Here is a 26,757-nt window from a genome sequence, read left to right as displayed (position 1 = left end):
GGGATCCCGGGGTCGAGGCCCTGACCGCCCCTCCCGGGTGAGGGCGCGGCAAGCGGAGCCGCACCGCCCGCGCTGGTCCCAGGCCGCGGCCTGCCTTGGCCGCCCCCGGCGGCCGCCACCTGCCCGCGCGGCGGCCCCGCTTGCTGCCCGCGCCCATAGGCCGAAGGAGCGCCCGCCCCCGGCGGGCTGTGGCGGGCGCGGCCGCTGGGCCGCCCTCACTCCGCGCTCCGTGCCGGGCCGCACCGGGCGATGCCGTGCGGGCAGCCCGACAGCGGGGCCGCCCCGGCGCGGTACGTGCTGGGGGTGGACGTGGGTAGCACGGTGGTGAAGTGCCACGTCTACGACCGGGCGGCCGCCGTCAGGGGCTTCAACTGCAGGGAGGTGAGTGCGGCCGGGTTGTAGGGCGCGCTCCCGGTCCGTAGCCCGGCCGAGCGGCGAGAGCAGCCGGGGGCGGCACCTGCCTCGGGAGCCGGGCGGGGCCGAACGTGCTCGGTCTGCCGCGAGCGGTGCCTGGGGGCCCCAGTCGGGGATCGGCGTGGCAGGCGTTCGCAGGCGCTCACCCAGCTCGGCTGGTCCCGGTGCGCGGGCGTCCCCTGACAGGAGCGTCTTCCCCTCCCGAGGGGTGAAAGGGAGCCCGCAGCCCCCGACCCGCGCGGGACCGCCGTGGCACTCACCCGTTGCTTCGGTACTCACTCTCTTCCACCTTTCCCGGTTACCTTCGCTTCGGTCGCTTACCGACTAATCCCTCTCTGAACAAAACCACGTTTGTTAGTAGGGCACAGCTGAGATTCGCTTAGGACTTGTGTTTACTCGCGTCCCATCTTGTAACAGCGCCGTGTGAAAAAGAGCCAATTTTGGAACGTTAATTTCAGGCTGCTTTAGGTTTGTACGACTCGAGATTTTAGGATCAGGGCAATCTCCACAATTAACTTTTTTTACTGTTACCTATTGCAATGAAAAGCTTGCAGCGAGGAGAATTGTTAGAAATATGATGGATTTTGGAAATGGAAGGGGCTGCTCTCAGTGGAGCTGACCCTCCCTGTCGCTGGAATCTTGTCTGACAGGTGATTCCTGGCCTGCTGTGCTGCCACTGAGAAACTCAGAGGCATCAACGTCTGAGTTCAGCAGTGCAGCAGAAACAGCTTTCTGACACACCTGCTTTTCTGTTTTCAGCTCTGAAAGGGGTTTTACAGGCTCCTTTATTCCAAGGGGTTTGGACTTCTGTATTTCAAGGGGTTTGAGCAGAGGAGGTCTTCTAGAGATCACACACCCATGTTTAACAATGTTTTAAAAGTTACACTGTTGTTTCTTCTCTTGCAGGAGATTCACAAAATTAAGAAAAAATCAGATTAACCCAAATGTATTTGCTGGTTTCTGTGAACTAGGGATCATAATAATGCTATTTGTGTTTCCTGAACAGGTGGAATCACTTTATCCTCGTCCTGGATGGGTTGAATTAGATCCTGAAGTGCTATGGAGTCAATTTATTGGTGTAATCAAAGAGGCTGTACAAGGTAAGGGCTTAAACTTCAAGAAATTATTTATTTATCAAAATAAGTAAAATTAGTTACTTGGATAATATTTTTAGGTAGTACTGAAAATCGTCACTGGGCACAGGTCTGCAACATGCTTTAAGGCCTATTCAATCATTATGTAAGATAGCGCACTTCAGTTACCTTTCTCCTTTCACTGGGACCAGATTAGGATTGAAGTAGAAGCAGAAGCAATGTGAATACTTGATTTACGCATCAGTGCCAGCACTTTGTTGCTCCAGCTTTTTGTATATGCGTCCTTCCCCAGTGTCTGTTCCTCCAGATGCCTCTGTGCAGGAACAGAGAGTAGGCTTGTTCCCCTTCCAGTGCCCCATTGTTCCACCACCACTTTGTATGTGCAAGTGCGAGTGTGTGAGAGAATGAATTCAGGATGCTGCAGAGCTGTGCTCACTCAATTGCAACCTGATATTCCTGCTTTTCCCATTCAAACTATGAGCAGTTCTTACTGTCCTATTCCTGTATTACTGTTCTTTTCTATTTGTACTTTAGCATAAAAATTCCTGGTACTCAGTGCGCTGAATACATACAACTCCCTTTTCTGCCAAACCTCTGATGGGTTTTTTTTCCCCCCTTTTCTGGATGCTGCTCTAACCTAGCTCTTACTCTCTACAACTCTCATAGCTGTCACATTAATCCAGCTCCAGTGTTCTGCCATCCATCCTGGATCACCTTCTGTGCCATGTTGATGCTGTGAACCTGTCAGCTGGACCCCAGCTCACCTGCCCACAGTGCTCCAGCCTCCTTTTCCTGTGTGTGTACATCGCACTCTTTCATTCAATTCGTTCAGTTCCTCCTATTCAGCCCCTCTTGCTTGGTCTCCAAGTATTGCTCTGCCTTCAAACATGGCTCATGGCAAAACTGCTCCTTCGGAAGGCTGCCTAAGGGAACAGGGAAAGTAAACATCACCAGGTGTAAGCTGAAGGTGATTATTTTGGGCTCTTGGTTTGTTTTGTCCGCAGCCACAACTGTTTGGTCACAAGAACAGCAATGCCACCTCAACCCTCAAAGACCTTACTGTCTTCCTTCATTTCTATTCTGTGGGACAAATCAGGAAGCGAGACTTTTCATCTAGTTTTAAAAGGGGAAGATTTCCTTGTGGCCAAGCTGCACACATTGTCAGCAAGTCATTTTTAAGTGGGTGTGTGAGCATAACTCACAGTGCTGTCAAAAGAAGCAGTGCCACCCTCCTTTTTACAGAGTCGTTTCTAGTCTAGGGCAGCTTCCTGAGTGGAATCGCTGTCCGGTTGTTTATGCCAGCAGAGCTGCACCGATGTTTGTGCTGACGCAAGAGAGGGTGTGGTACCAGGGGCAGGAATGACTGGAAACAGAAGGAACATAGTGACACTTGGGTTTGCAGGGCTTGCGGAGCTAAACATGTGATTCCATGCATGTGTGGATGAGCTGCTGTAGTCAGTACTACCTAAAGGTGGAAACTTCTGGTGCCAACTCTCTTACTGTAGCACTCCATCCAAAAGACAGCTTAACTGAAAAATATCCATGTTTGTCTTTAGGTTTGTTTTCGTCTGTAATGGAAGTTAGCTCCACTTATGTGTATGTCTGGAGAGTATGATAGCTGACACAGGGAAAGTGGTGGGACTGTGCAGGTTGTGGAGATGGGAAGGAGTAACACATGCCAGTAGTCCTTAGTGAGCTATGGAAGTACTTGTATAGCTTTGCCTGAAAAATAAATAGTGCTATTCTCAGGCCACCCACTCCCAGGTCCTCCTCCTGTACACTCCCACTACCAGCAGCACTTGTACAGGCAGGTGGAGCAGGTTACCTTGTGAAAGCACTGGTTTAATTTTCAGCTGATTGAGGAATTGATAGCACTGCTGGCGGGAATGCAAGGACCCAGTGTAAGGGGAGGTGCACAAGCACATGTAGAGTTGGGCAGCACAGGATGTGCCCTTCCTCTGTGAAACTCCTTCTGTAGTTGTCACTGAGAGGGTGCTGGGTGTAGAGTCTGCAGGACATGTTCACACAAATGAGCAGCTTTGCACATGAAAGTTAACATGAGAACACATGAGCAAGACATACTTAACCTGTGATTGGTTCAAATAGCTGGATTGAGAGCCCTTCAGAGTAACAGTACTTACGACAGGGTCGGTAGTCTGTCATTTGAGTGGAAACTTTTAATGTATATTTTCTTCACGTAATTTTGCTTCTGTAAGTATGGCTGGAGGTACTTAGCAAGCTGCCCAGAGTTGCTTTGAAAATAGCTGTAGATATATTTAATTATTTACAGTTATATTAGAAAAAATGTTCTGTAACGGTTATTTGAAGGTAAGGTTTAATAGCAAAATTGGTGTATACCCAAATGTACATTTTTGTACTTCCGACTTTAAAGTGTATTTTGTTGCATTGAGTCGTACCTGGTTTAAGCAAATTCGTTCTTAGGAATTTTGAAACATTGCTTAAGAAATATTTAAGGTGAGACATGTCATTATCAAGGTGATGTAAAAAGTCGTGGCATATTCCCATTAATCTATTTACTGCCTGCAGGATCAATCTAGTTTGTTTCTTTATAGAAATTCTTCTGTAAAGGTACTTTTGTTGGTGCTTTCATTCACATTCATCTATGTGAAATACACATTTTAATTGATTATGTGGGCATATGTAATCTGGGATTGCTCATGTAAAGTACCAACAGGCCTTTCAGAGGGTGGAAAGGGTCAGTGTGCCACAACTGCTTTTGGAAAATTCATAGGTTTTTTCATCTGCTTTGGAATCAGTTGTCTGACTCAGAGCTCTCTAACATTTCACTGTTCTAAACACTTAGCTGGACAATTTGTAGACATTTATATTCTCATAAACTGTTATTTTCCCAAGTATTCCATAGGTTTTATAGTTGTATTTTGTTTGCTTCTCCAAATAAACACTTTTTTTTGTGATTGTCATTTATTTTCGGTTTTTAGCTGCAGGACTCCACATGAGGCAAATTGCTGGTCTTGGTATCTCCACACAGAGAGGAACTTTCATTACATGGCACAAGTATGTATGTCATGTGTTCTTTAAAATGAATTTGTATTCATTTGTATTCAGAGACTGGATGGAAGCAGGCTGTAGAAATGTTGAACTCAAAAGTAAAAAATGTCAAGTCACTCATGTTCTCTTGTGTTTGCACAGCAACACCTTAGAGCAGTTCAGAACTATTTGTGAGCGTGTGGTCTTTTTGTTCTTTGTACGTTGGAAGAGATGAATACATATGTATTTTTAAATTCTGCTGAAAAGTCTGACACTTCAAATGTCTGTGGGCTGATTTACTAATTCCTCAGATCCACCAGGAGGATATGCAGTTATTATAGGAACTGACCTAGTGTTTATTGTCCTGACTGGAAATAGTGAATGATGTTGAATGTTTTGGGCAGTCTGTGTTCTCTAGCTTTAAACGTTCAAATACTGTTTTTCAGGAGGACAGGGAAACCCTTTCATAATTTCATAAGTTGGCAAGACTTAAGAAGTGCTGAACTTGTGAATTCCTGGAATAAGTCCCTTCTGCTGAAGGTAAAACTGTGCTAATCTAGATACCGCTTGGATATATTAGAGCTGTTTAACTTTTATGACAAGTAAGGGCAATATATGGAATACTTCAAGTGTCCTGTTCACATGGTGATGTGATGTGCTGTGTCCTAAAAGCATTTAACTGAACAATATTAGCATGGAAGATAGTTCCAAGAAAAAAGTGCGGTACTGGTAGCCTAAAGTAATTATTATGGGAAGAGATACTGGTAGGTCTGATGCTCATTTTGTTACTTTTTAGTCTGTTAAATAAAAATGTTGCATGTTAACACTGCTACAGCATAGATTTTGGATGTAGGTAGGTCTGGGTTTTTGTGGATAGGGCTTTTTGTTTCTTGGCTTGTTTTTTCATGAACCCTTTGCTCAGATTATCTATAGGAGGTACATTTTATGCTGCTTCTGGCTTGTGCTTCATGCCTTTAGAAGAGAAAGATTTTCTGTAAGTGCAAAACCAAAAGTTACTTTTCCTCTAAGTGGAAACTAACCAATACAGTCACAATAGAAATTAAATTCTTGGGTTTCTTTTGTGAAAACTCAATTAATGATTAAATTTTGGTAAATCTACTAAATCATGATTGAGCCTGTCAGCTGCAGGAGAATTTCCACTGGAATAATGGTATGTAATGCTGTCAGCCACATCATGCATTGTGCTCGTAGAGGTGACCAGTGTTGGAAGTGCAGAGCAGTGTCTGTCAGTGCTCCAGCAGAACTTGCTAAAGCAGCCTTGGTTAGAGCAGCTGCTCTTTCATGTGGTGTGTTGCAGGAAGGCTGTCTGTTGATATGAAGATCCTTACATAATCTGAATCTTATGTCAGCCACTTTGTGTTGTCATCCTTTAAAGATAATTGATAAGTAACCTTTAAAGGGCAAGATTAAAAATTAAGTAACTGTTTTCTTTTGAAACAGGTAATCCATATTATTTTTACAGTGCTTCATTTCTTGACTGGGAATGATCGATATTTGGCACCCAGTTTTCTTACTTTTTCAACACATCAAACTTCTATGAAGTTGTCATGGGTTTTTAAAAACATACATGAGGTAAGCTGTAAAGGGAAAAACAATAGGTTTCTTAAGTCATAATAGTGGCTTGTGACTTGGGAGTGTTCAGGGCCAGGCTGGATGGGGCTCTGAGTGACCTGGTTTAGTGGAAGGTGTCCCTGCTTGTGGCAGTGGAGTTGTAACTCTTTAAGATCCCTTCCAGTCCAGGCCATTCTATGATTCTGTGACTATTGGCTGTAATTGCTTCAGTTTTGTCTTGCTTGTTCTTCTCAGAAGGACCAGAAAGAATTTTATCTGTGTTAATGTTCAAAGCCTGTCTAACTAAGTGGTGACTTATAGTCATACAACATTTTTCTCTCATTCTGGAAATGTGCAGTAGTAAAAAGCTTTCTTCATACATAAGCAACATAATAAAATCATCTTACTTCACTTGATACATTTATACAGTTAGTGATTGTACTTCGTTTTAAAGCTTTTTGCACTCTAGTTTTGCATGACAATTTTATTTATTTTCAATGGGCCTTCTTATCTTTCCACTCTGCATTAATTCTAGTGTCCTGCAGTTTCACAAATAATACCATACTGTGCAGTTCATTTTGCATTTTTGTGAATTGGAAAATGCATGCAGAATAAGTTGTGCTGGATTAATCTAGAGCACTAATGAGCCCTGAGCTGTTTGTTGCTATATTCATTGCTCTAATACTCACCATGCAGGACCTTGTTTTCTTTATCCACCACTCTTTCACCACTGTTATAATTGTGACTGTAAGTTTCTTTTCATAAGGCTATGATGCCCCTACAGTAGAAGACTAATTACTTTTCTTTCCTTAGTAACAGCTGTAAGAAAGTGTTCTTATTTTCTGTTAGGAGCATGAACTTGTAGGATAATATTAGTTACATAGCCAACTTGGCCTTTTTAGAAGAAAAGTTTACCATCAGGGACTTATTTTCTGAGGACATTCTTATTAACCATGAAGAAAATTATAAAAGGAATCAGTAAGTATGCTTCTCTTATTGTACTCAGTTGTAAATACTTTTTTTTTGCATGTATATTTTTTCCCAGGCTGAAGAAGCTGCCAAAAAAAACAACTGCTGCTTTGGAACAGTTGACACATGGTTACTGTATAGATTGACTAAAGGTGAACATTACAGTTCCTCTTAAATATCAATAAAACACACCGGAATCTAAGAAATTATGTTCATGACTTGTCATTTATATATCCTAGAATTCAGATGCTTTTTTGGAATTTGTGCTTTTGTATATTCAACAAAAATTGTGATGTATTTACTGTTACGGAAAGAACTTCTGAATTCATTATTCTTTGGGCCTGCCTGGAAAGGAAATACTTATTCAGTGTAATCAGCTTTCTGAGAGTATAAGATTTAAAGAGGACTAACAGAGCTAATTAGTGTTGATTGACGAAAAGTACCTGTAAAACAAAAGAACAAAGAATTGTTATAAATGTGGAAGAATTATAAGTTTCTATCCTGAGGATTAATGCCTGAGGAGTCAGATTATGATTGAGAGTGATGCAGTTGGTGTGGTACTGTTGGCTGTTCTAGACAGGTTCATGAGGGGAAATAAGGTAATTAATGTGTGCATGTTTTAGTGAGCAGCAGGTAGAGTCTCTGTGCTCATTGTATCATTGTGATTTTGCTCATACACGCACTTGGTTTATATTTCATGAGGGCCAATGAGATGTTTAGAGAAAACTCTTTAAGTATTTGGATGTCTAACAATCTTACTTGGTTCTGTTTCTTTTCATGGTAGGTTCGGTGTATGCTACAGATTACTCAAATGCCAGTTCTACAGGCATTTTTGAACCGTTTATGGTATGTGCTGTTCCCAGAAAATGTTGTTGCTATTTATTGTGCTTCTCAGAGGGTTGCTGATGTTTTTGCTTTTTCCCGTTTCATTTCAGAAATGTTGGAATCCCACTTTGTGTAATCTGCTTTCTATTCCAATGTCTATTTATCCACCAGTGAAAGACACAAGGTAACTATGAAGGCATAATTAAAAGAATACAATAACTGTTAAATTAATTGCTAAATTAATTATGATAATAAATACTAAATACTCTGCACAGGCCAAATAATACACAGGTACACAAAAAAAAAAAATTATGTACTGTTATACTGTATATAAAAGTCTATAAAGTCCAAAACTTTTTTACTATATTTCTTAAAGTGATAGTTCTAATGTTTGCTTTAAGATAAATCAGTAGCATTACCTTTTATGTGTGATCCAGACCCAGGCTGTATGTACCTAGACTTCATTTTAACAAAAAGGTCATTTTAATGTTGTGATTTGTTTTAAGCTTCAACTTTGGATCAACTGACTCTGAAATATTTGGGGTACCTATTCCAATAATGGCAGTGGTGAGTGAGAGTATTTTCTTAAATCTGTGTGTTTATACTCTCTTTATCTGGCTTTGATTTAGTACTTGCTTGTTTCATAAGTATTCTCTATTCATTCTTTGTGACTTAACTACAGTAGAATTGATTGTTGAATTTTTCTCCAAAAACCCAGTTTGCAACCTTAGAGGGAAGGAGGAGAAAATAACAAGATGGGATTTCTACAGGTTGAGGTTCATTAAGGTTGTGTGACCAAATGATTAAGTACTGAATGTAGGACTCTTAAGCTCTGGTAATGCCGATGTCTAGCTTAAAATCAGGTGTTCTGTATAAAGTTATGCAAGAGTCCATTCTGGCTTGACTTCAGTAAGACTGAACAACTGTAAGAGTATTTGTTAATAGATCCATTTGTGGTGCCTTTTATCTCTTTCTTATTTTTCACTAAAAATAACAAGTAACATGTTCTTTTCTCAGTCGTTAGAATTTGGATAAGAAAACTCAAAGTGATGACTTAGAGCGAAATCTGCTTGAATTCAGCTAAATGAAAAAACTGTCCCCTAGCTAGTACAAATTTCTCTCTCTATAAAGATCTGTGGACTAAATCTAGTAAATCTACTGTTTGACCAAGGCAAAAACATAAGTAAATACATTTAATAACCATCATCATTGTGGAAAAATGGAGCATGGAATAATTTGGTACAGGAGGGGTATCAAGGAAAAACAAAGGCAAGACTCATGACTTCAACTTTCTATTTGGAGAAAGTGGAATTCAGGCCAAGCTCCTCCGTTCTGCTCCCTGGGATTGCAAATGCCCCATTTATCCTTGTTAAATATTAAATCACAAAATACTTCTTTTGTTTCCATAATATTTTTCAGTGTTGCAAGCAGTACTACAGACATTCACGTTGTGTCCAAACCTGGTGTAATTTGATGCCAGTGATAAGTCTGACTGTTGTAATGGCCTGCAGATACTTAAGAAATTGTATATGAGTCCTCTCTGAATGCTCAGTTCCTGAGTGGTTACTTGTATTCAGAACTCTGAACTGTTTACAATGATACTTGCAAACCCAACAGAATTGCAGGTTGGTAGTCAATAGCTAACTTGTCCTATTATTCTTGTTGGATTGACAGGTAGCTGATCAGCAGTCAGCTATGTTTGGAGAATGCTGCTTTCACCCAGGAGATGTTAAACTGACAATGGGAACAGGTGGTTTCTGGAATGTGAATACTGGAGAGCATCTCTTTGCATCACAGAGAAGTAAGACAGTGAAGTTTTGGTTTTAGAGGATTTTATTCTTTCAGCTGTTCCTTGATAGCTGTTAATGCTGAGGGTACACAAAGGAATAAAACAGGGCTGTGCTTTTCCTTCTGTCTATACATGTAGAAAAACAGCTTGGGAGTTCTTCAGGAGAAAAGACTGTGGAAAATTTTAATTAGCAATGTAAATTTTGGTTATCCTAAAGTAAGCTTCTCAGGAAGAGAACTTAAGTAGCATTAAGTAGCATCATTAGTAATTATATCTGTTGCCTGCATCCCTACTGTTTTGTTTTTTCCTTCACCTGTTCTTCATAGCAGTATTACACAGTACAGGAATGGAGAAAAAAGGGATTGGTCCTCTGGCTCATCGCATCAAAATGTTGCAGTGGATCACTGCAAGTTCCTCCCCTTGAGCCCTTGCACATTGAAGCACCTGCAATGAAACAATGCAGGATTAGAAGTTATTAGGTTTTTTTAAAATACTAGAAATGTGTTTCCCAATGTGTTTCTAGTGTTTAAAACTTTGTCTTTCTGAACATCTGTGGTCTGTCAAGCTTGTTAATTTGTCAGAGTTAGCTGTTTGTCAAGAGAACAGCACTGAAGATGATACTGAAGTAAGTTTGCCTACACAGTCTCTCTCTGTCTGTCGTATTTTTAAAGAGTTACTAATTTCAGGAGTCTAATGCTTAAAATGGGGTAGGGCTGGGAACGAGGACAGCAGTGTGCTAAAGAGAATTTTACCAGCTCAAGTCTTGAACGACCTTGGCAAATATAAGAGATGTGTCAGAACTGAATAGCATAGACATTGAATTCCCTATGAATGCAAATGCTTTTTTATGCTAATAAATCATGTCATTATGATGATATTTTTTCTTATGAAATCATACATATGTAGTCTGTTAAAATGTAATAGCAAAAACATGCTGTAAGGTTTTTCAATTTAGCTACTGTGTACTGATAGGAGTTAAAATCTTCTAAGGCAGTGCTGTGAAACTTCTACTGCTTTAGGCTGTTACTTATGTTAAAATTATTTTCCTTATGTTCTTTGGCTGTCGTGGCGTATGGTTAGTGCGACAAGTTAAGTACCTGGCTTTCCCAGTGCCCTGGGCATGAAATGTAGTGTGTTCAATCTTTAAAGTTGACATATGTATTTAAGACTGCAAGATGAATCCCTACAGCATCCTTGTGCAAGATGTTCATTAGCTGCTGTTCCAGTTTCTGGTCTACATTTAGCTCCTACATATAACAGTTAAAAAAAAAGAAATAAAGTAGTTCCTTCAATAGTAGCACTTCTCACAATTCAATGATGGAATCATGTTGAATAGATTTAAAAGCTGCCTCTGGTAGTCTGAGGGTTCTTAGTACCTCTGGTCAAGTGTCATGCGGATCCATTCCATAGAGGTAGAGTTATGTTACACTACTGGAGACTCTAGTGTGAGCATCTTCAGGAAGGCCACATGATGGGTGGATGTCTTTGTCTCTAATTAGCTGCTCTTCTTTAGGATCTTTGGCTCAATTAATTTTTTGGACCTTTTTATTTGTGGCTGTTTCTTTGGTAAAAAATAAAGATTTCAAGGGACACCTGCACTGATGATCTGGAGTTATGTATATTACAGTCCCCTTTCAAGAGACAGACACACAGACTTTAGTCAGTGCTGCTGATTGTTTTGTACAGTAAGCCAGAGTGCCTCCAGCACTAACACAAGTTTCTGCAATTGCACTGGTACTACCATGCAACTCATTTCGACACAGGCAAGCAAACTCGAGATGATTCTGTGAGAAACATACATATCAGCAAAGTCACTTTGAGAAAGCAGAGAGAACCCCTAGATCCTTCTGATGTTTTTCTGGTCCTTGTAAAGGTAAACTGGGACTCATTTACCTGTGTTGCATTACCCATGATCTCTGAATCCTGAGCAGGGTTCCATGAAGTCCGGGTGCATTCTTCACTCCAGCAGTTACTGTGCTTGGCTGGTGTTGTTGTTGCAGTGACCACTACTTGGGTTCTTATCTAGTGACCTGAAAAGCCATTTGCAGGTGAAACTTGTTTTCTTTTTTGCTTTTTATGTGAGGAGGCATTGCATATTAAAAAGGGAATTAAAAATTACATCACTTTCATCCTCTTCTGTGCCTAAGATCTGTGCTCTAAGTTTGTGTTGCTTTTTTTATGTGTATATGTCTGTTTCAGTTTTGTGTTTCCCATCTGAAAGTCAAGCCTTCATGTTCTATATTTTGGGGAAAAGCACTCTTACTTTATAGAAACCCTTGGGGAAAGTTGGATGGACTTAAAACAAATAGAAAAACACTGATAAATTTTTAGGTACGCACAATCTCTTACATAAAAAATAAAAGCAGGCGCAGATAGCTCTTCAAAGGTGGCTTTTTTTGTAATTTGATTGCAATTCTTTTAGGTTAACTTTTGTCTAACAGCCTGGTCCTCAATTCTCTTGTAATCCCATCATTAAAGTTTTAAAAACACAGTTAACCTCTATCAGTGACTTCTTTTAGCTTAAATTCTACAAAGGAATTGAATAAAGTCTATTTATTTTTTAGGTGGATTTATCGTGGGGATTTCTTGTATATGTTTTTCTGGAAACATTTCATTTAACTGAGTGTTTTGTTTCATGGAAAATCATTAAGGTCTATATCCACTGATTGGTTGGAAGATTGGGGAAGAAGTTGTTTACTTAACTGAAGGTTCTATATCGGACATTGGCACTGCCATAAAATGGGCTCAGGATATAGGTAAGTTCTTTAATTTTATAGAGGGTGAAATATGTAACTGCTTAAGAAGCTGTTTTATGGGTTCATAGTTATGTTACTGGATTTGATGTTATTATTCATAATTGAAGAAACTAGTCTACATACTTTGGACAGCAGAAATGCACAGCCTTGTTGGTGCTCTGCTGAGTGTGTTTGCTGCAGGGAGTTTGGTTTGCACAATCATCTCCTTTTCAGTCTCTGCCTCAGACCCTCCTGCCTAACTAGGCTTTTATTTTCCTAAAACATTTTACTCCTCACCTGCTTTCTCTTGAGTGTGACAAACCTCCTGATTCCACAAGGACTTGCTGTAATGCTTTTGAGAGGTCTTGAACTATACATCTCAGAACTGATAACAGGTTTGATTTATACGAAAATAACATGAAGAACTTTTCAAGCAACAGTATGTTGTTTCACATGAAAGTAATGTGCCTTTTGGCTGTTGTTACTACTTTGTAATGAAAGGTTTTGCATTCCAGTATAATGACAGACTAAGAAAATACTACCTCTATAGTAGTTGATGTTCAAACCCACTGATTGTTCATAGGACAACTGTTCTCAGTGTTCTAATTAGGACTTAGAAATTTTCTTGGCTTACTCAGAAATTTAGTACATTTTTACTAGGATGAGAAAAAAGCAATTAGCATCTCAAACTTTGGATTGTCTGGGAAAGGTTTTCCTCATGTGTAGCTCACCACAAAATTCCACATTTCTTGAAGCTGTCAGCTTTAGATGCATAAGTACATACATGTGCTGTGGTATGTGCCCCTGAGGGTTAAGTATGACTCAGATTGGTCCTCACATCTTCATCGCCCAAAATTTGACTAAGCCTAGAGAGTAAAAGCCATTAGGCTTTGGAGGAAATTACTCAGTTCAACACACAGGTCAGTGCTGCAGACTCAAGTGTCAGTGCTACATATATAAGCTTGCTACTTCAGATTCCATAATTAAAATGGAGAGTTATCCATATGGAACTTACTTATACTTAAAATGGATATCATTGGTATATGCAGAAGTATAAAGGATTTTTTGCTAGTCAGTAGTAAAATGGTCATGACCTACAGTTGCTACCACAGAAAAAGAAAGCGGGGGAAGTTTTAGAAATGGGGCAAATAAAAGGCAAGCTGCTTTGAACTCTGTAACAAGTAAGGCCTTTTTTTTCTGAAAATGTTATTGCGAGAAGCAGAATTCAGAAACTTTTATCAGCTTTAGAGAATGGAAAAACTTTAGCTCTTCAGAAGGAATTGGGCCAAAACACAAGGTAAGCTAATGGCCTCAGTGGTGAGGCTCAACATGGATGAAGAGGAGACATAATAGTGTTAAAAGTTTGGAAATAGTAATTTCTGCAGCAAGGCAGACTTAGTTTAGGGACTTCTTTTAGTGAAGTCATATAACTTCTAAGAATTTTGAAGGAGTAGTATGTGTAATTTCAACATGAAGTCAGTCTTCCTTAATTTTTGATTTTCTGTCCTGGCGTAGAGGTGCTGTATGTATAATTCAGTAACAGCAAAGACAACAAGAAGGAAAAAATGTGATTTAGGTTTATTAGTCTGAGCACAGTAGAATCCATAGTTCTCCCACAAATTTATAAAGGTTACAAAGGTAAATTGAAACTCCTTATAAGTTACCAAGATGGGTTTTTCAAAGGTAAGTTGAGCTAGATTAACCTAATTTATCTTTAATAGGAGAATTCACTTCTTTAGACAAGAAAAAGCAATAGTTCTCATGTACAGGAGACCTCTAGTCTTCTGTAAAATCATGTTATGTGGCCACATAAGGACATTATTAGTCACAGCTGTGGAAGATGGATGTTAGTACAAGAGTTGTATGTGGGTGAAGAACAAGCTAAAGAGGAATGTCTGTAGAGTTATGAAAGGAGACAACTGGCTGGGCAGAGAATAAAAGCAGTGTCTATCCAAGAGGCATTATTGTGATAAGAGGTGATTACCTTATGTGTCACTTGTAAAGATCCTAAGGGTGCTGATAAAATATGGGTGTTAAGGTCTTTCTCTGTAGTTGTTTCGTGGTTGGGCTGAGAGTAACATCATCTTTGGGGGGAAAAATATGTTATATTTTATGAATCTAAAGTTTTATGCCTTTATCATTTTTAATTCCAATTTATGTCTATTTGGAAAGCTAATGACCTTATACAGGATGTGAAGATTAAAGGGCTACAGTACAACAGATGGGAGAGGATCCTTTTGAGTTTATCCTTCATCTGAAGAGTTAGGGATTATTAATGTGGCTGATGGACATGAAGTAGAGAAGTGATTGTTTCCCTTGGAACATGTAGTTTGAAAATACTACAAAAGGAGTAGTCTGACGATTTTTTTCCCTTAGTGAGACAAGATGAAGAAATTGAAGGAAATAATAACATCATACAACCTATGTATTTTTACAGGACTTTTCACCAACATAGATGAAACAGCAGAAATGGCACAGAGTATTGCTGATTCTCAAGGTGTTTGTTTCATTCCAGGTTTGCAGGTAAAATTATTATTAATAATATAGTCAAGAATATATATTAATAACCCAATTAAAATTAATTTTTACACTTTTAAAGGTAATAATTTACATCTTATCACAGTATTTATTCTGTACTGCTGTGGTGGTTATTGTCTGTTGCTCATCATGCTATGTGAAGACCGTTGTCATATCAGAATGGTTAAATGCCATCTCCCCCTTGAGAAAAACCCTACCAAATAGGAAAATTAGTGTAGGACAGATAAACGAAATTATTTGTTTCCAGTAACACAGGCAATGCCTGCAGAGATGCAAACCAATGTCACAGCTTCTCTGCTATGAAGTGCCGAGCTTTCATCAAGACAACTGTTCTAAGCACTGTTCTAAAATAATTCATTTTATTCTGACTTGTTTCAAGGTGTAGGTTGTAATTCATCAGAATATTTTAAAGTACTTAAGTATTAGCAAGATTTCAAGTCCTGGTGTTATGAAAAGCAATGATAACATTTAAGCACTTCTCCTGGGAATGATCAAACTCAGTATAATAGACTTTTATCTTAGAAGTCTTAATAACTATTTGGTTTCAGTGTATACCAGCTCATCTCTCAGTGTGTTTCTAAAAGTTTGAGTTTTTTTAAATCTTCATTTGTCTACCATGCTCAGTTTGATCATTCCCAGGACTAGTGTTTTTTTCTGAAGAAACTCAACATCTTTAACCTTACCTTTGTCTGAGTTCTGTATGCTAAGGAACAAAGCAAAAAAGAATTAAATTTCTTCTCCAGATAGCCCAGTTTCCTTCAGTGTCACTGATAACAGGCTGTTGTATACACCAATAAAAAGTATTATTGGCCTTTTCAGTATTACTTTTAAAAGTCGATTCATCTTTCTTTCAGTAGTTCAGGAGGGGGCATGAGTGAAACCTTGTTAGAGAACAGCAATAAGATCAGTAATACCAGTATGCGCTGTCCTAGGCACTTAGTGTACACTTTAAATGTATTTTAAAGGGAAATTATGTGGATTAGTCTTTTTAGTTTGTCTGATTTGGAAGAAGTCACTTAAGCATCTTGCTGTTGAAAGAAGCAATTTAAAGCGTTCACTGAGTTAGCTAAAATAACACTATATACCTCTTACATGCTGTTTTCAATTTTCTTCTTTCACTATGCTGCCTGTAATTTTTGTAAGTTATTTTTTTCTTACTCTTTAATTTCTTTCTCAAAAGCCTTCAAATACAATTCACTGAACTCATGGTGACATCTTTTCTCCAGGTTTCTGGGTGTGACCCATATTTATGTGCCTCTTTCATGGGTCTGAAACCTTCCACTAACAGAAACCATCTTGTTCGAGCTATGTTGGAATCTGTAGCTTTCAGGTACTGTTTGCTAAATTATCTGGCTTATATTTTCTTACGTTTGCTTTTATTTAGATCAGCAGTGTTAAATGGATACATGGACTTTGCAGTTTGTACAAAACACTACTGTTACACTGGAAAGGAGTTTTAAAGGCATTTTTTAGCTGCTTCCTTTTTTTTTTAACACTTTGCAAATAAACTTGTGTGTATTTGTTAGTTCAGAGTTTTTGTCATTAAGTAACCATATAGAGATTCTTAAATTATGTTGTTTTCTGCATGTTCTAAAAGTGTTTTCTGTTTAAAGTTTGTCCTTGCTCTCCTGACAAGAGTTTTGTCAGAAGCTGTAGTCCTCTCTAGCTGTGTTTAAAGTATCCCTGAAGCTGTAAGTTTTATATTAGATTTTGTTTAAAGTTTGAAATTTTGGTGTTTTATAAAACAAAGTAACAGGCCTCTTAAACATCTTCAAAGATATGAATGGACAGCAGCTTCCAGATCTGTGAAGGCTAAAGATACCACTGCTGGTCACTGCTGATACCACATCAGTAGCTCACTGCCTTGCCAATCCCCCATATGCCTCAGATTGGAGTTGAGTATGGATTGAGCCTGGCTCACGCTGCACTGTGGCCTGTTAGGGAGCACTGATGTGGTTCCTTCCATGTAGTCAACAGCTTTGCTTTGGGCATAAAAATCTCCTGCAAAAAGCCCAAAAAGGATGTCTGGAGGAGGGCGGCATTCTGAATTGCTGCAACTGGTTTCTAATGCATCTTCTTTCTGCGCTGTAATTCCTGAACTGACACGTGGGTCTCTTGAAAAGGATGTTAAGGGATGTTAAGAATATCATCTCGTTCAAATACTGCTTACAAATAACTAGAAACAAGTAGAGATCCTTTGTGTTTAGATTTTCTCCCGTTAAATGAAATGGCTTCAGGAAAAAGTCAAACATAAAGCCTTCAGATATTCCCCTTACTGAACAGCTGGATAAACTCCAATTAGCACTCTGTTGGCCTACTTTCCTCACTCTAAGCCACTTGTTACATCAACAATTCTATCCCTAGAAACCTATCAGTAACTTTCAGTGGGAAAAATGAACCTTCTACAGTGACTTGCCATAGAATGGACCATGATATAGCCATACTTGTGCCTTTGTAATGAAGACAAAGACCAAAGACCAGTTTCAGTGGGCTTGGGTTTTTAATTTATGCATTCTAGAAACTTTTTAGCTATTTCAGAAGTTCTGACAGAACTGAGGCTTTTCTTGCCTTGCATTTATTTTCTATGTAGATACTGAAAACACTTTGTTTGAATGCTTAATTCAACTAAACATTTTTTTAAAGAAACAAACTGCTTTATGATATAATTGCGAAGAAGGTGCACATTCCTCTTCGAACTATTCGGTAAGTTCCCTGTAACTTTTAAATTTCATGTATGAGAGTTTGATTTTAAATAGGTGTGAGCTTTATTATGCGTTTTATCGTACTGTAAGAATTCTGTTGTTTAGAAGTAGATGATTTCCAAGTCAAATGTTAATGTAACTTAAGCAGCAGTAGAGTCTATGCACAGCTATTGGCACTGGTGATTGTTAGCAGGTGAGTAATGAATTGCTCTAATTATTAAAACAATAATTAAAAAGAAGGCGAATCCATGTTTTCAGGTAGCACTAGAGTGCATACAGCTATGCCTACCCCAAAGGTCATTCTATCCTTTGTCATCGTTCTTTCATACTGACATTTTATGTGCTAGGTTTTTCACAGACTATTTTTTAAAAACATTGGTTAAAACTGGTTCTGTTTGTGAGGGAAAGAGGGAGAATAGTTTTACAGTTCAATTGTTAAGACATTGGTTTTGCTTTAATCTTTGAAGAGCCATATCAAATACAGTGCAGTAACTGTACTCCCTAGAATTTGCTTTCGCGACATTTGGGAAAAATTTAGCTGAATTAAACATTGCTGGAAGACTACATTTCACATTTTGGTAGAGACTTTCCTTGAGCACACCAGTTGGTCAGACGCTCCAGCCCTCTGAGGCTCAGAAAGCTCTGCAACAAAGTTCCTCCCTCGGGCAGACAGGCCAGCATGACACTGCAGTCAGGAGGAGAGGCAGGCGTTCCCATCCCTCCTGTGCCTCTGCAAAGGAAGAATAGACTGGCAGGCATGCAGGCAGAAATTGGACTCTCAGTGGAAGAAAAGTGAGAGTACAAAGTGGGAGAAGGTAAAAGTTTCTGCTTTCCATCATGTATATGGAAAGACTAGGCAAAGGTGATGGAAACAGCTGGGGTTAGGGGTTTAATGAAGAGGAGAAGATGAAAAGTATCAGAACTTTGATTACTTAGGAAACTTTTTTACACAGAAAATTTCATCCAAGATTTGAAAAGTTACATTAAGAGTGCAAACTCTTAAAAACTCTTAAAATATGGGAAGTGTGGAAATACAGCTTAGGGAGCATTAGAATTCTGATTCCATTTACATTGCAATGTAAACTTTAAATTATATGATCATGTTCTTTTTTATTCATTGATATAAAATTGCAGTTTTATATAGTGTCTGTATTACTTAACTAGCATCAGTAGCAATTCAGCTTGTGGATTAAATGTTAAAACATAATGGGACACGCTCAGTGGGGTTCTCAGTAGGGATGTAAGCTGCTCTACCATTCTTATGTCCTCACATCTTTTGCATTTGTCAATTACTTTTGATTTTTTGTTGTTGTTTTTACTCCTTAAATTAATTTATTCCTTTTTTAGCCATTGTCCTGTATTCCTGTTCCTTCCTGGTCTCTGGGCACTGTTTTTATTAGTCCTCTAGATTTCTATTACTTCTCTTTGCTTGTCTCAACACCGTCAAGGAAAGTCCAGAGAAAGAACTCTCAGCTTTAGTCGACTGTCCTGTAACTAATGAGTTTTATTACCCAACACTTTCTGTAGCAATAAACAGCAGATGTCTTCTTTGCACCACATTTGATAGAGCAACAGCTCCACACATGGCTGGTATTGGAGTACAAGAACATAATGAGCCTATCTAGGACATTTCGAAGATTGCTTTTTGTTATAGTTATTTTTGTTTGCAAGAGTGATTACTTTTAAATCTCAGACGATTAAAGAACAGCATTGATAAGTTCTAGTTTTCTCCATTAGGTTGGTCTCAGATTAGGAAAACAGACAGATGGAAGCGTCATTCTGAATTTCCTCCTAAAAAGAAGCAACTGTGAAGGCATTTTAGCTAACTAATACAAAGATTTGGTAGTAAAGAAAAAGGTATTTTTCCAGACCTGAGAACACCTGAAAGGGTTTATTTAGTGTGATGGTTTTGACTGTTGTCATATTGTGGTGGTAACTATGTAAAGGTTCTGTTATAAACCCTAACATTTCAGCCAAGATGATGTATAGTTCTAAAAGACAGAGCTTTCAGAGCTTTTGATAGTGTCGTCTGTCCCTGTCTATCATTCCTACCCCAGTTTATAAAGGTGGTTTTGGGTTGTTTTGGTTTGGTTTTGGTGGTTTGGGGTTTTTTTTGTCACCTTGTTCTGGTCTCTAAATTTACCCATAAAGTGGAAATGCATTTGTGCATGAGTGACAGAAGATTTATGCATAAGTGTGAAATACCAAAAGTTGGTATTTTCTGAACATGATTTCTGAAATGTTGGCAATAAGCACTTAACACATTTTTTTTTAACTACTTCTTCCCTTCTCCCTATAGAGCTGATGGAGGTGTCAGTAATAATAGTTTTGTCATGCAGATGACGTCAGATTTAATTAATAAGAAAATAGAAAAACCTGCAAATGCAGACATGTCTAGTCTTGGTGCAGCTTTTCTAGCAGGCCTTGCTTCAGGTATGTAGACATTAAAAAGGCTTTTTTCCCCCCTTTATAATGTGTGTTGTAAATACAATAGAAAAGAGATCAGACAAAAAAAGGGCATAACTTCAAATAATTGTAAAATCCCCCCCCAAAGGATAACTTTAGCCATTTTTGTGGGGACCTATGGTAAAGAGTGTTTATGTTTCTCTGTACAGTACAATTAGAAGGATGTATTACTAGAGAAGAAAGGTGAATCCTGTCTTTTCTGCCTGCTGTTCCTTGACCAAGGCACTCCCATGTCCATTCCCATACTGGTGCTGCCTGAGTGGTGCTAGCTGGAGACGGACCATGTGGCCAGGGAGCCACCGTGCTCACCTGCAGCCCTGACATTCCCACTGAAGCTGTGTCCTGTGCTCTGTGAACACAGCCTTTATCCTTTGAGGCTTTCACAGGAATGGAAGTATGAAATAAATTATTGACAGGAAAAACAACTCTACTCACACAGAATTGTTTCATATTGTTAACCAGACTTAAAGCTACAAACTGTTGATGCTTTTGCTTAATGTGCACCTACAAAACATGTTTTTGTTGAAGTGCTTTGATATGTAAATAACATACTTCACAGATGAAGGTAAAAATGATATGCTTGGGTAAGACTTATTCAGCAAGTAAAAGTGTAAGAAAGTTGAGACCCTTGACAGACGAGAATGATTTAATAACATAAATTAATAGGAATTTGTAGCACCAGCTGTTTCTTGCCATTTATACAAATTTTTAAGACAGTAGGAAAGCAGCTAAGTATTGGTTTCTGTGGTCCTTCTTTGTTGAGAAGGACCTGCAACTAAAAGCGCTTTGTGGATGAAACCTAAGGGAACTTCAGTGTACCAGAGCTGTTCCTTGGAAACCGTCCCAGTTAAACAGATGCACTGTTGTCAGGATTCCAAACAAGTGGATCCTATTGGAAAGGATTTTCACAATGTTAAAAATATGCTTCCCTCTGAGAAAGTTGTTGGTAGAGTAAAGAAAGGCTGTCATGATTTCTTACTGTGTTTCTGCTTTGGATCTCTTGGAAATAGATTAAAACAACTCAAAAAGAACATATTTGCAGTTGAACTGGAGAATGAATTTTCTGTTTATAGGATTTTGGACTGACAAAGAGCAACTAAAGAAGCTAAGGCGAATAGAAGCAGTGTTTGAGCCCCAAAAGGATTCAGAGGAATACAAACCTGCTATGGATGCATGGCTACAAGCAATGAAACACTCACCACACTGGTAGAAATTGGCATTTTAATTTTAGAAGAATTAAGACAGTTTAATTCATATTCTGTAACATCTTGACATTAACAGGACAGTAAAAAACCATAACTGAAATTTGTGATGGTGTATTATAAGTTGCGTGGTATTTCAGTTACCCCCCTACTGCTGGATTACTTACCATACTGTAATGAACCTTCCCATCGTCCCTGTGGCAGCTGTGGTCCAGCTGCAGCATTTGTGTCCCTTCAGTGACCTCCTTTGGGTGGCCCAGCTGCTCAACTCCTACCATGTAATGCACATGGGCTGTTTTAACTGGGATGGGTTTTCTGCTGAGAAACTCGCCTCCCTTCGGATCTTTAAAATCTTCGGTATGTTAATCATCAAGGAAGGGTAAAAGGCACATTTACTCCCCTAGGCATTGCTGGGAAACAAAATGATTGTTGGGGCTGGGTTGTGATGAACTCAATTGTGTACAAAGACATTTTTTTGGTAGTAGCCTGTTACCACCCTTTGGTTGATGCTGAGTGCTGTGATCACATTTTTTGTGCACTAGATTTAGATGAAATACAAAAGTAAGTAGGTTTTCAACACTACATTTAAAAAATCCAGGATTTTTGTAGCTGATACTTTGTAGCTAGCTTGTAGCTCAATTTTTAAAAATTTTATAAAGACCAAACGCAATCTTATCTGGTGTGGCCAGCACAGATACATTAAAACTAGTTCCAGGTATGCTATCTAACTTGTAAAAATCTGTACTATTAGTATTTTCAAGGCCATTCTTAAATCCTATTATTATTAGCTAAAAGGGAGTAAAAAGTCTATTTTTGAAGCCATCAATTACTTTTGTATTTTTTAAGCAAATAAATTATAATTAGAGAAATGTGTAGTTAATTATTCTTATATATTTTCTTATTACTAATATTAAATCACTGTACTTTTCTAAGGATTATGTGTAAATCAGCTTCCAAAATGTAAAATGATTAAACATTTTAATTTCAGAATAATATTAAGTTCAAGCTGTGGGTGATTTGTATTCCACACACATTGGAGATAAGAAATGTTTATACATTTAACATCATTCAAAGAGGGCTGAAGAACTATAATTCACTTTTTCTTGTGCTGAAACACAGAAGGTCAAATCATACACCATTTCCTTCAATCATGTACCCTGAGTTGGAGCATCTACTCTAGCTGTGTTCAGACTCCATCTCATTAACTTGTCAGCCTTATCTTAATGTGCCATTTTTCTTGTTCTTCTGTTACGTTCTGTCCTTCAACCTGTGCTACATCTTGGCAATTTTTTTTTTCCTCTGGGTATCTTTCCAATTCTCCTGAACCTTCTTTAATGTGAATCCTTAAATGAAGTGCAGAAGCAAGTCTGTCTGCTGATTTCTAGTAATGTGCCAGGCTGTAGTGCCAAGATTCCAATATAAAGTCCCTCGACGAGATTTCCTCCACTCCTCCTCCTGCTGTAAGGTAAGATCCTGCAGTTACAGGATATGTTAAACAATTGCTTTGCTTTAACGCCTGTATTCAGCTTGTGATTTTTCTCTGTCATCACAAAGTCACTGCTAAAGAAAATGCTCATTAGCAAGAAGGTTCTCTCTCCGAGGCTGGGCAGAAAGGCTTTCAGTCCGGCACTCTGGACAGAAGTTTGTGCCTCAGTCACTGGTATTCTACACTTTGTTCTCACTGAGGGATTTTAGTTTCATCAACATCTGCCTGGGTATAATGTCCACCTATTGCCCTTTTGTTGAAGGCTCCTTGACTTAGGTGCACTTGATAGCCGGGAGGTTTTTGCTGGGCTGAGCGGGCACTGTTGCAGTGCTCCCAGACAGAGCTCTGACAGGACTTAAACCTGATTCTGTTCAAATCACTCTGCTGAAGGTAACTCAGCACCATGTGCCTGATACTGCACCTTTATGTGGTGGTGGTTTTCACCCTGGCAATGGCACACCTAAGAGACAGAAGATACCCAAGACATTATATAGTCCTCTTGCTCCAGGTAGTGTCCTAGAGGACACATTCTGGATAACCATTTTATCACTGTCACTGTTTAATTTGAAGCAGGAATTTAACATGTTCTCTTTTCACTAGCCTCAAATCTACAGGAGAGAAACTTCACTACAAATTAAGGATGCAAAAAGGCCTTGGTATATTTACCAGCTGAACCTTTCAAATGGCCTGCAGAGTTGGGAGTTCTGTTGTGGAGAGGTTCAAAGTAGGGAGTAAGTCTCTGAAACAAACAGGGGTGTCTGAAAGTCTCCCAGGATGGAGTAACTTTGGTGATCGGAGCATTTGCTACAGCTTATGACATGAAGTTGCCCAAAGACTGAACAGACTAATAGACATGTTGAAGAAATTTGGTTACTGATCAAAGCCTCTTTTGCTTATCTTTTACAAGAAAAATTGATTTTATCTTCCCAGGAAATCTTTAATGTGATAATATCTAAAAGTGGTACCTGTTAATTGATAATGGATTTGAAGTAAGCTTTAAATACACTTTTACAGGTGCTGTGCTGTCTCAGTTTTTGCTACACAGAAGGGCATTAAGACCATTTTAGAACCTCACTCATACTAACTTTTGTTTAAAATATGACAGCTTTTACTGCTGCCCTTTTTTACTTATATTTCATTTGTCTCAAGGTTGTTTTCATCAGTTTGGAAAGTATATGCAATTTTACATTTTCTATCAGCTGAGTTTGATAGTAAAGGTAAAAATACAAAATTACAAATATTAACTAGTTCGTAGTTTTGTCATTTTAAGATACTCAGTTGAGACTGAATATTTTACTTGGGACTGGACAGTAATGCAGCTCATCAGGCATGTGAAGATTTGCAGTTCAGTTGAGATGTGTTAATGATCTCTGGGCATTCTGCCTTCACAGATACACACAGTGCTGATAGTAGGTAATGTCATATCATTTTGGCAGTTGTATCTCTCATAACGTACAGTCCTATTAACTATGTGAGGACTATGTGGCATGAAAAATAATGTCTTATAATAATCCCTCTATTGTTAGAGGGATCTTGCTACTATTGGATTAATTGTTGTATATCAAGAGAAAGGGCAGATTAAACAGCTGTCAGATAGTTGAAAATATTGAGCAGCTATATAAATTTTGTTACATAGCTAAAAAAAATGAAGCCAGCTATGTTTCAAATCTTAACTGAAATGAACTTGACCAATACTTTTAAGTACTGTTTTCTTTAAGCAGTATTTTCTGCTCTACTATAACAGCTAGTTTTACGTAAAATTAATTCAGTTGCTCTTATCTGTTTTTAACAAGAGCATTTAGACTTACCTTCCTGTCAGGAGAAAGTAAAAAAAGCAAAATACTGAGTTGCTGTTTCAGCCTGCTACCTTCTATTGGCATAACCTCTCTAGCAAGATCCTTCAACTAGTCCCACTATTTCCAGTATCAGGGCACAGCACGAGAGGCTCACCAGTTGAAGGGAAGCCTTGTGGAAAGAGGTAAGAACCATTTCCTGCCAGTAAGTGGGGTTGTATTACTGGTCTGAGCCAAAAAGTACAAAGTTGTGAGCCCCTCTTGAAACAAAGGGTGACAGTCCTGCAGATGAGTCGGGTAATACGGCAGTGCTGTGACTCAGAAGTTGGGCAGTGTGTTAGTTTAAGGCTTTATGGGTAGTCAGGGCAAGTTCAGCAGGAGAAAAGGGGTGGTGGTGGAGGGGGAGCCTGTTTTGGGTTAGTGTTTGTGCAGGTTATCACAGCAAGGGCAGGAAAGCGGTAAAACTAGCAAATATTGAAAAGTGATGTATTGTGAAAGGGGAAGAGCTTCCTGCAGGGCAGGCATTACTGGAAGTAGCTGCTAAACCCACACCTTAGCAGGTCTAAAAAACCCAGTTCTGTTTTTCAATGCAGCCCTCATGGGATAAAATTTGGGATTTGTGAAAGTTCTGGAAGATTATGTATTGGTTTAGAATGTTACATCAATACAGTACTTACACTCATGCAAATTGGTCATTGTTTCACCACCTTCAAACTCAATAGTGTGTGTATAAATATATGTATATATACATATATATAGTTAGTCTGCAATTTGCTATTGAAACAAATGCAAACTACAGCAGTGACCTTTCTTCTGTTTCTCTCCTTGGTGGTTAAAATGGCTATTTTTCATGTTCATAATCAGTTCCAGTATCTGACTTCAGCTCATCAGTGTTTCTTGCAAAAAAGTAAATAAACCAATGAACCAAAAAGAGATATATGAAGCCCAAGTGTCTTTATTGAGGCTGGTTTCAAGTATTTGTTTAGCTGTGGTGACTAATGGTGTGTGTATGATCTGCAGAGATCTAAAGCACATAAATAGTTTGTGTCCCCATAAACCTTGTTTTGCTCAGCTTGCTCAGTGGCAGTAAGCTGAGCTTGTATTAGAGAAATGTGAAAAACGGGTAACTGCACGCTTTGGATGTCTGCCTGGCTGCACTCGAGAAAGACTTAACAAATGTTGTATCGTTGCTTTGAATGGAACTAGTGCCAAATTTTTTTTTTTTGCTCCCAGGAGTGCTTTCTATTTATATAGTCTCTGTAAGAATACATAACCCTGCTTTGTGGAAACAGTTTTTTAAAGCGGTAAGGATATGCTGAAAGCAAACACTTCTTAGGGCTTTTCTAAGGCGCCGAGCTGGGCCTGGGTTTGTGGCGGCTGCGGGGAGGGGACCGGGTCTCGCAGGGCGGGGACGGAGGTGCGAGGGCGCGGTCGCTGCTCCCCGGCCGCGCCGCCGCTTTGTTGGCCCGGGAGCTTTTGTTCGCAGGGGGAACGTGGAGCTGGGCCCGGGCAGGGTGCAGAGGCGGCCCTGGCCTCGTTCTGCCGCCGCCTCCTGCGCCGGGGCCGGACGTTCGGCAGCGCCCGCGGCGCTGAGCCCGCGGCGGGACTGAACTTTGCATCCCGACACGCAGCCCCGCCCGCGCCTCGCAGATAAGCGGCACGGCCGGCGGTGGCAGCCAGCGCGGCGCCGTGCGCTTTGTGTAAATACAGGCCTATAAATATTTATATAGTTGTATATTTATACACTTCGTACCACCCGGCAGCACCTGGGCACCACTGGGACAGGTGTGGCCGCCTAGAGCTGTCGCGGGGCTCGAACCCGCGGCCCTAAGCCCTGACAGCGGCCGGCGCGAGCCGCGAGGGAAAGGCGGTGGCCGCTGGTCCCGGCCGGCCACGCCCTTCCGCCCCGCCCCCCTGGCTGCGGCCCCGCGGATTGGCGTGCGGTGTGTGTACACACACGGGCCCGAGCCAATGGCGCGGGGAGGGCGCCTGACGTCACGCGGCGCGGCGGCCAATGGGTGCTCCCGGCCGGCAGACGCCGCCAAGCTTGTGCGGGGGAGCAGGACCGGGCAGCGCTCGGCGCGGGGCGGGCGCGGGGGGGCGGCGGGGCCGGGCCGGGCCGGGGGAGATGCGGGCACCGCACCCGCAACACCGGGGCACCAG

The 26,757-nt window shown here is 39.9% G+C and overlaps 2 protein-coding genes across 2 annotated transcripts in view; both read left to right on the top strand.

Annotated features, from left to right (window-relative positions):
• Positions 1 to 1,507, top strand: part of XRN1 (5'-3' exoribonuclease 1) — a 42,010-nt gene extending 40,503 nt beyond the window's left edge. Inside the window, exon 45 of the transcript XR_006018434.1 lies at positions 1,421 to 1,507. The gene's annotated coding sequence lies outside the window, so the exon portion shown is untranslated. The remainder of the gene's footprint in view (positions 1 to 1,420) is intronic.
• On the top strand, positions 204 to 25,529 carry GK5 (glycerol kinase 5). The gene is made up of 16 exons (XM_042042510.1): positions 204 to 381; positions 1,421 to 1,514; positions 4,469 to 4,544; positions 4,964 to 5,057; positions 5,979 to 6,110; positions 7,135 to 7,210; positions 7,843 to 7,904; positions 7,994 to 8,067; positions 8,390 to 8,450; positions 9,558 to 9,684; positions 12,324 to 12,428; positions 14,845 to 14,930; positions 16,172 to 16,275; positions 17,589 to 17,648; positions 19,947 to 20,080; positions 21,187 to 25,529. The coding sequence occupies exons 1-16, from the start codon at positions 250 to 252 to the stop codon at positions 21,321 to 21,323; spliced, it is 1,554 nt and encodes a 517-aa protein (XP_041898444.1). The 5' UTR covers positions 204 to 249; the 3' UTR covers positions 21,324 to 25,529.
• Positions 25,530 to 26,757: the final 1,228 nt, after the last annotated feature.

Source organism: Corvus kubaryi, unplaced genomic scaffold (genome assembly GCF_017639235.1).
Source record: "Corvus kubaryi isolate FWS band 111438036 unplaced genomic scaffold, C.kubaryi_AGA036_p1.0 37397, whole genome shotgun sequence".
Lineage (NCBI taxonomy): Eukaryota > Metazoa > Chordata > Aves > Passeriformes > Corvidae > Corvus > Corvus kubaryi.
The sequence above is the reverse complement of the archived record's forward strand: the minus strand, read 5'-3'. Positions and strand labels throughout refer to the sequence as shown.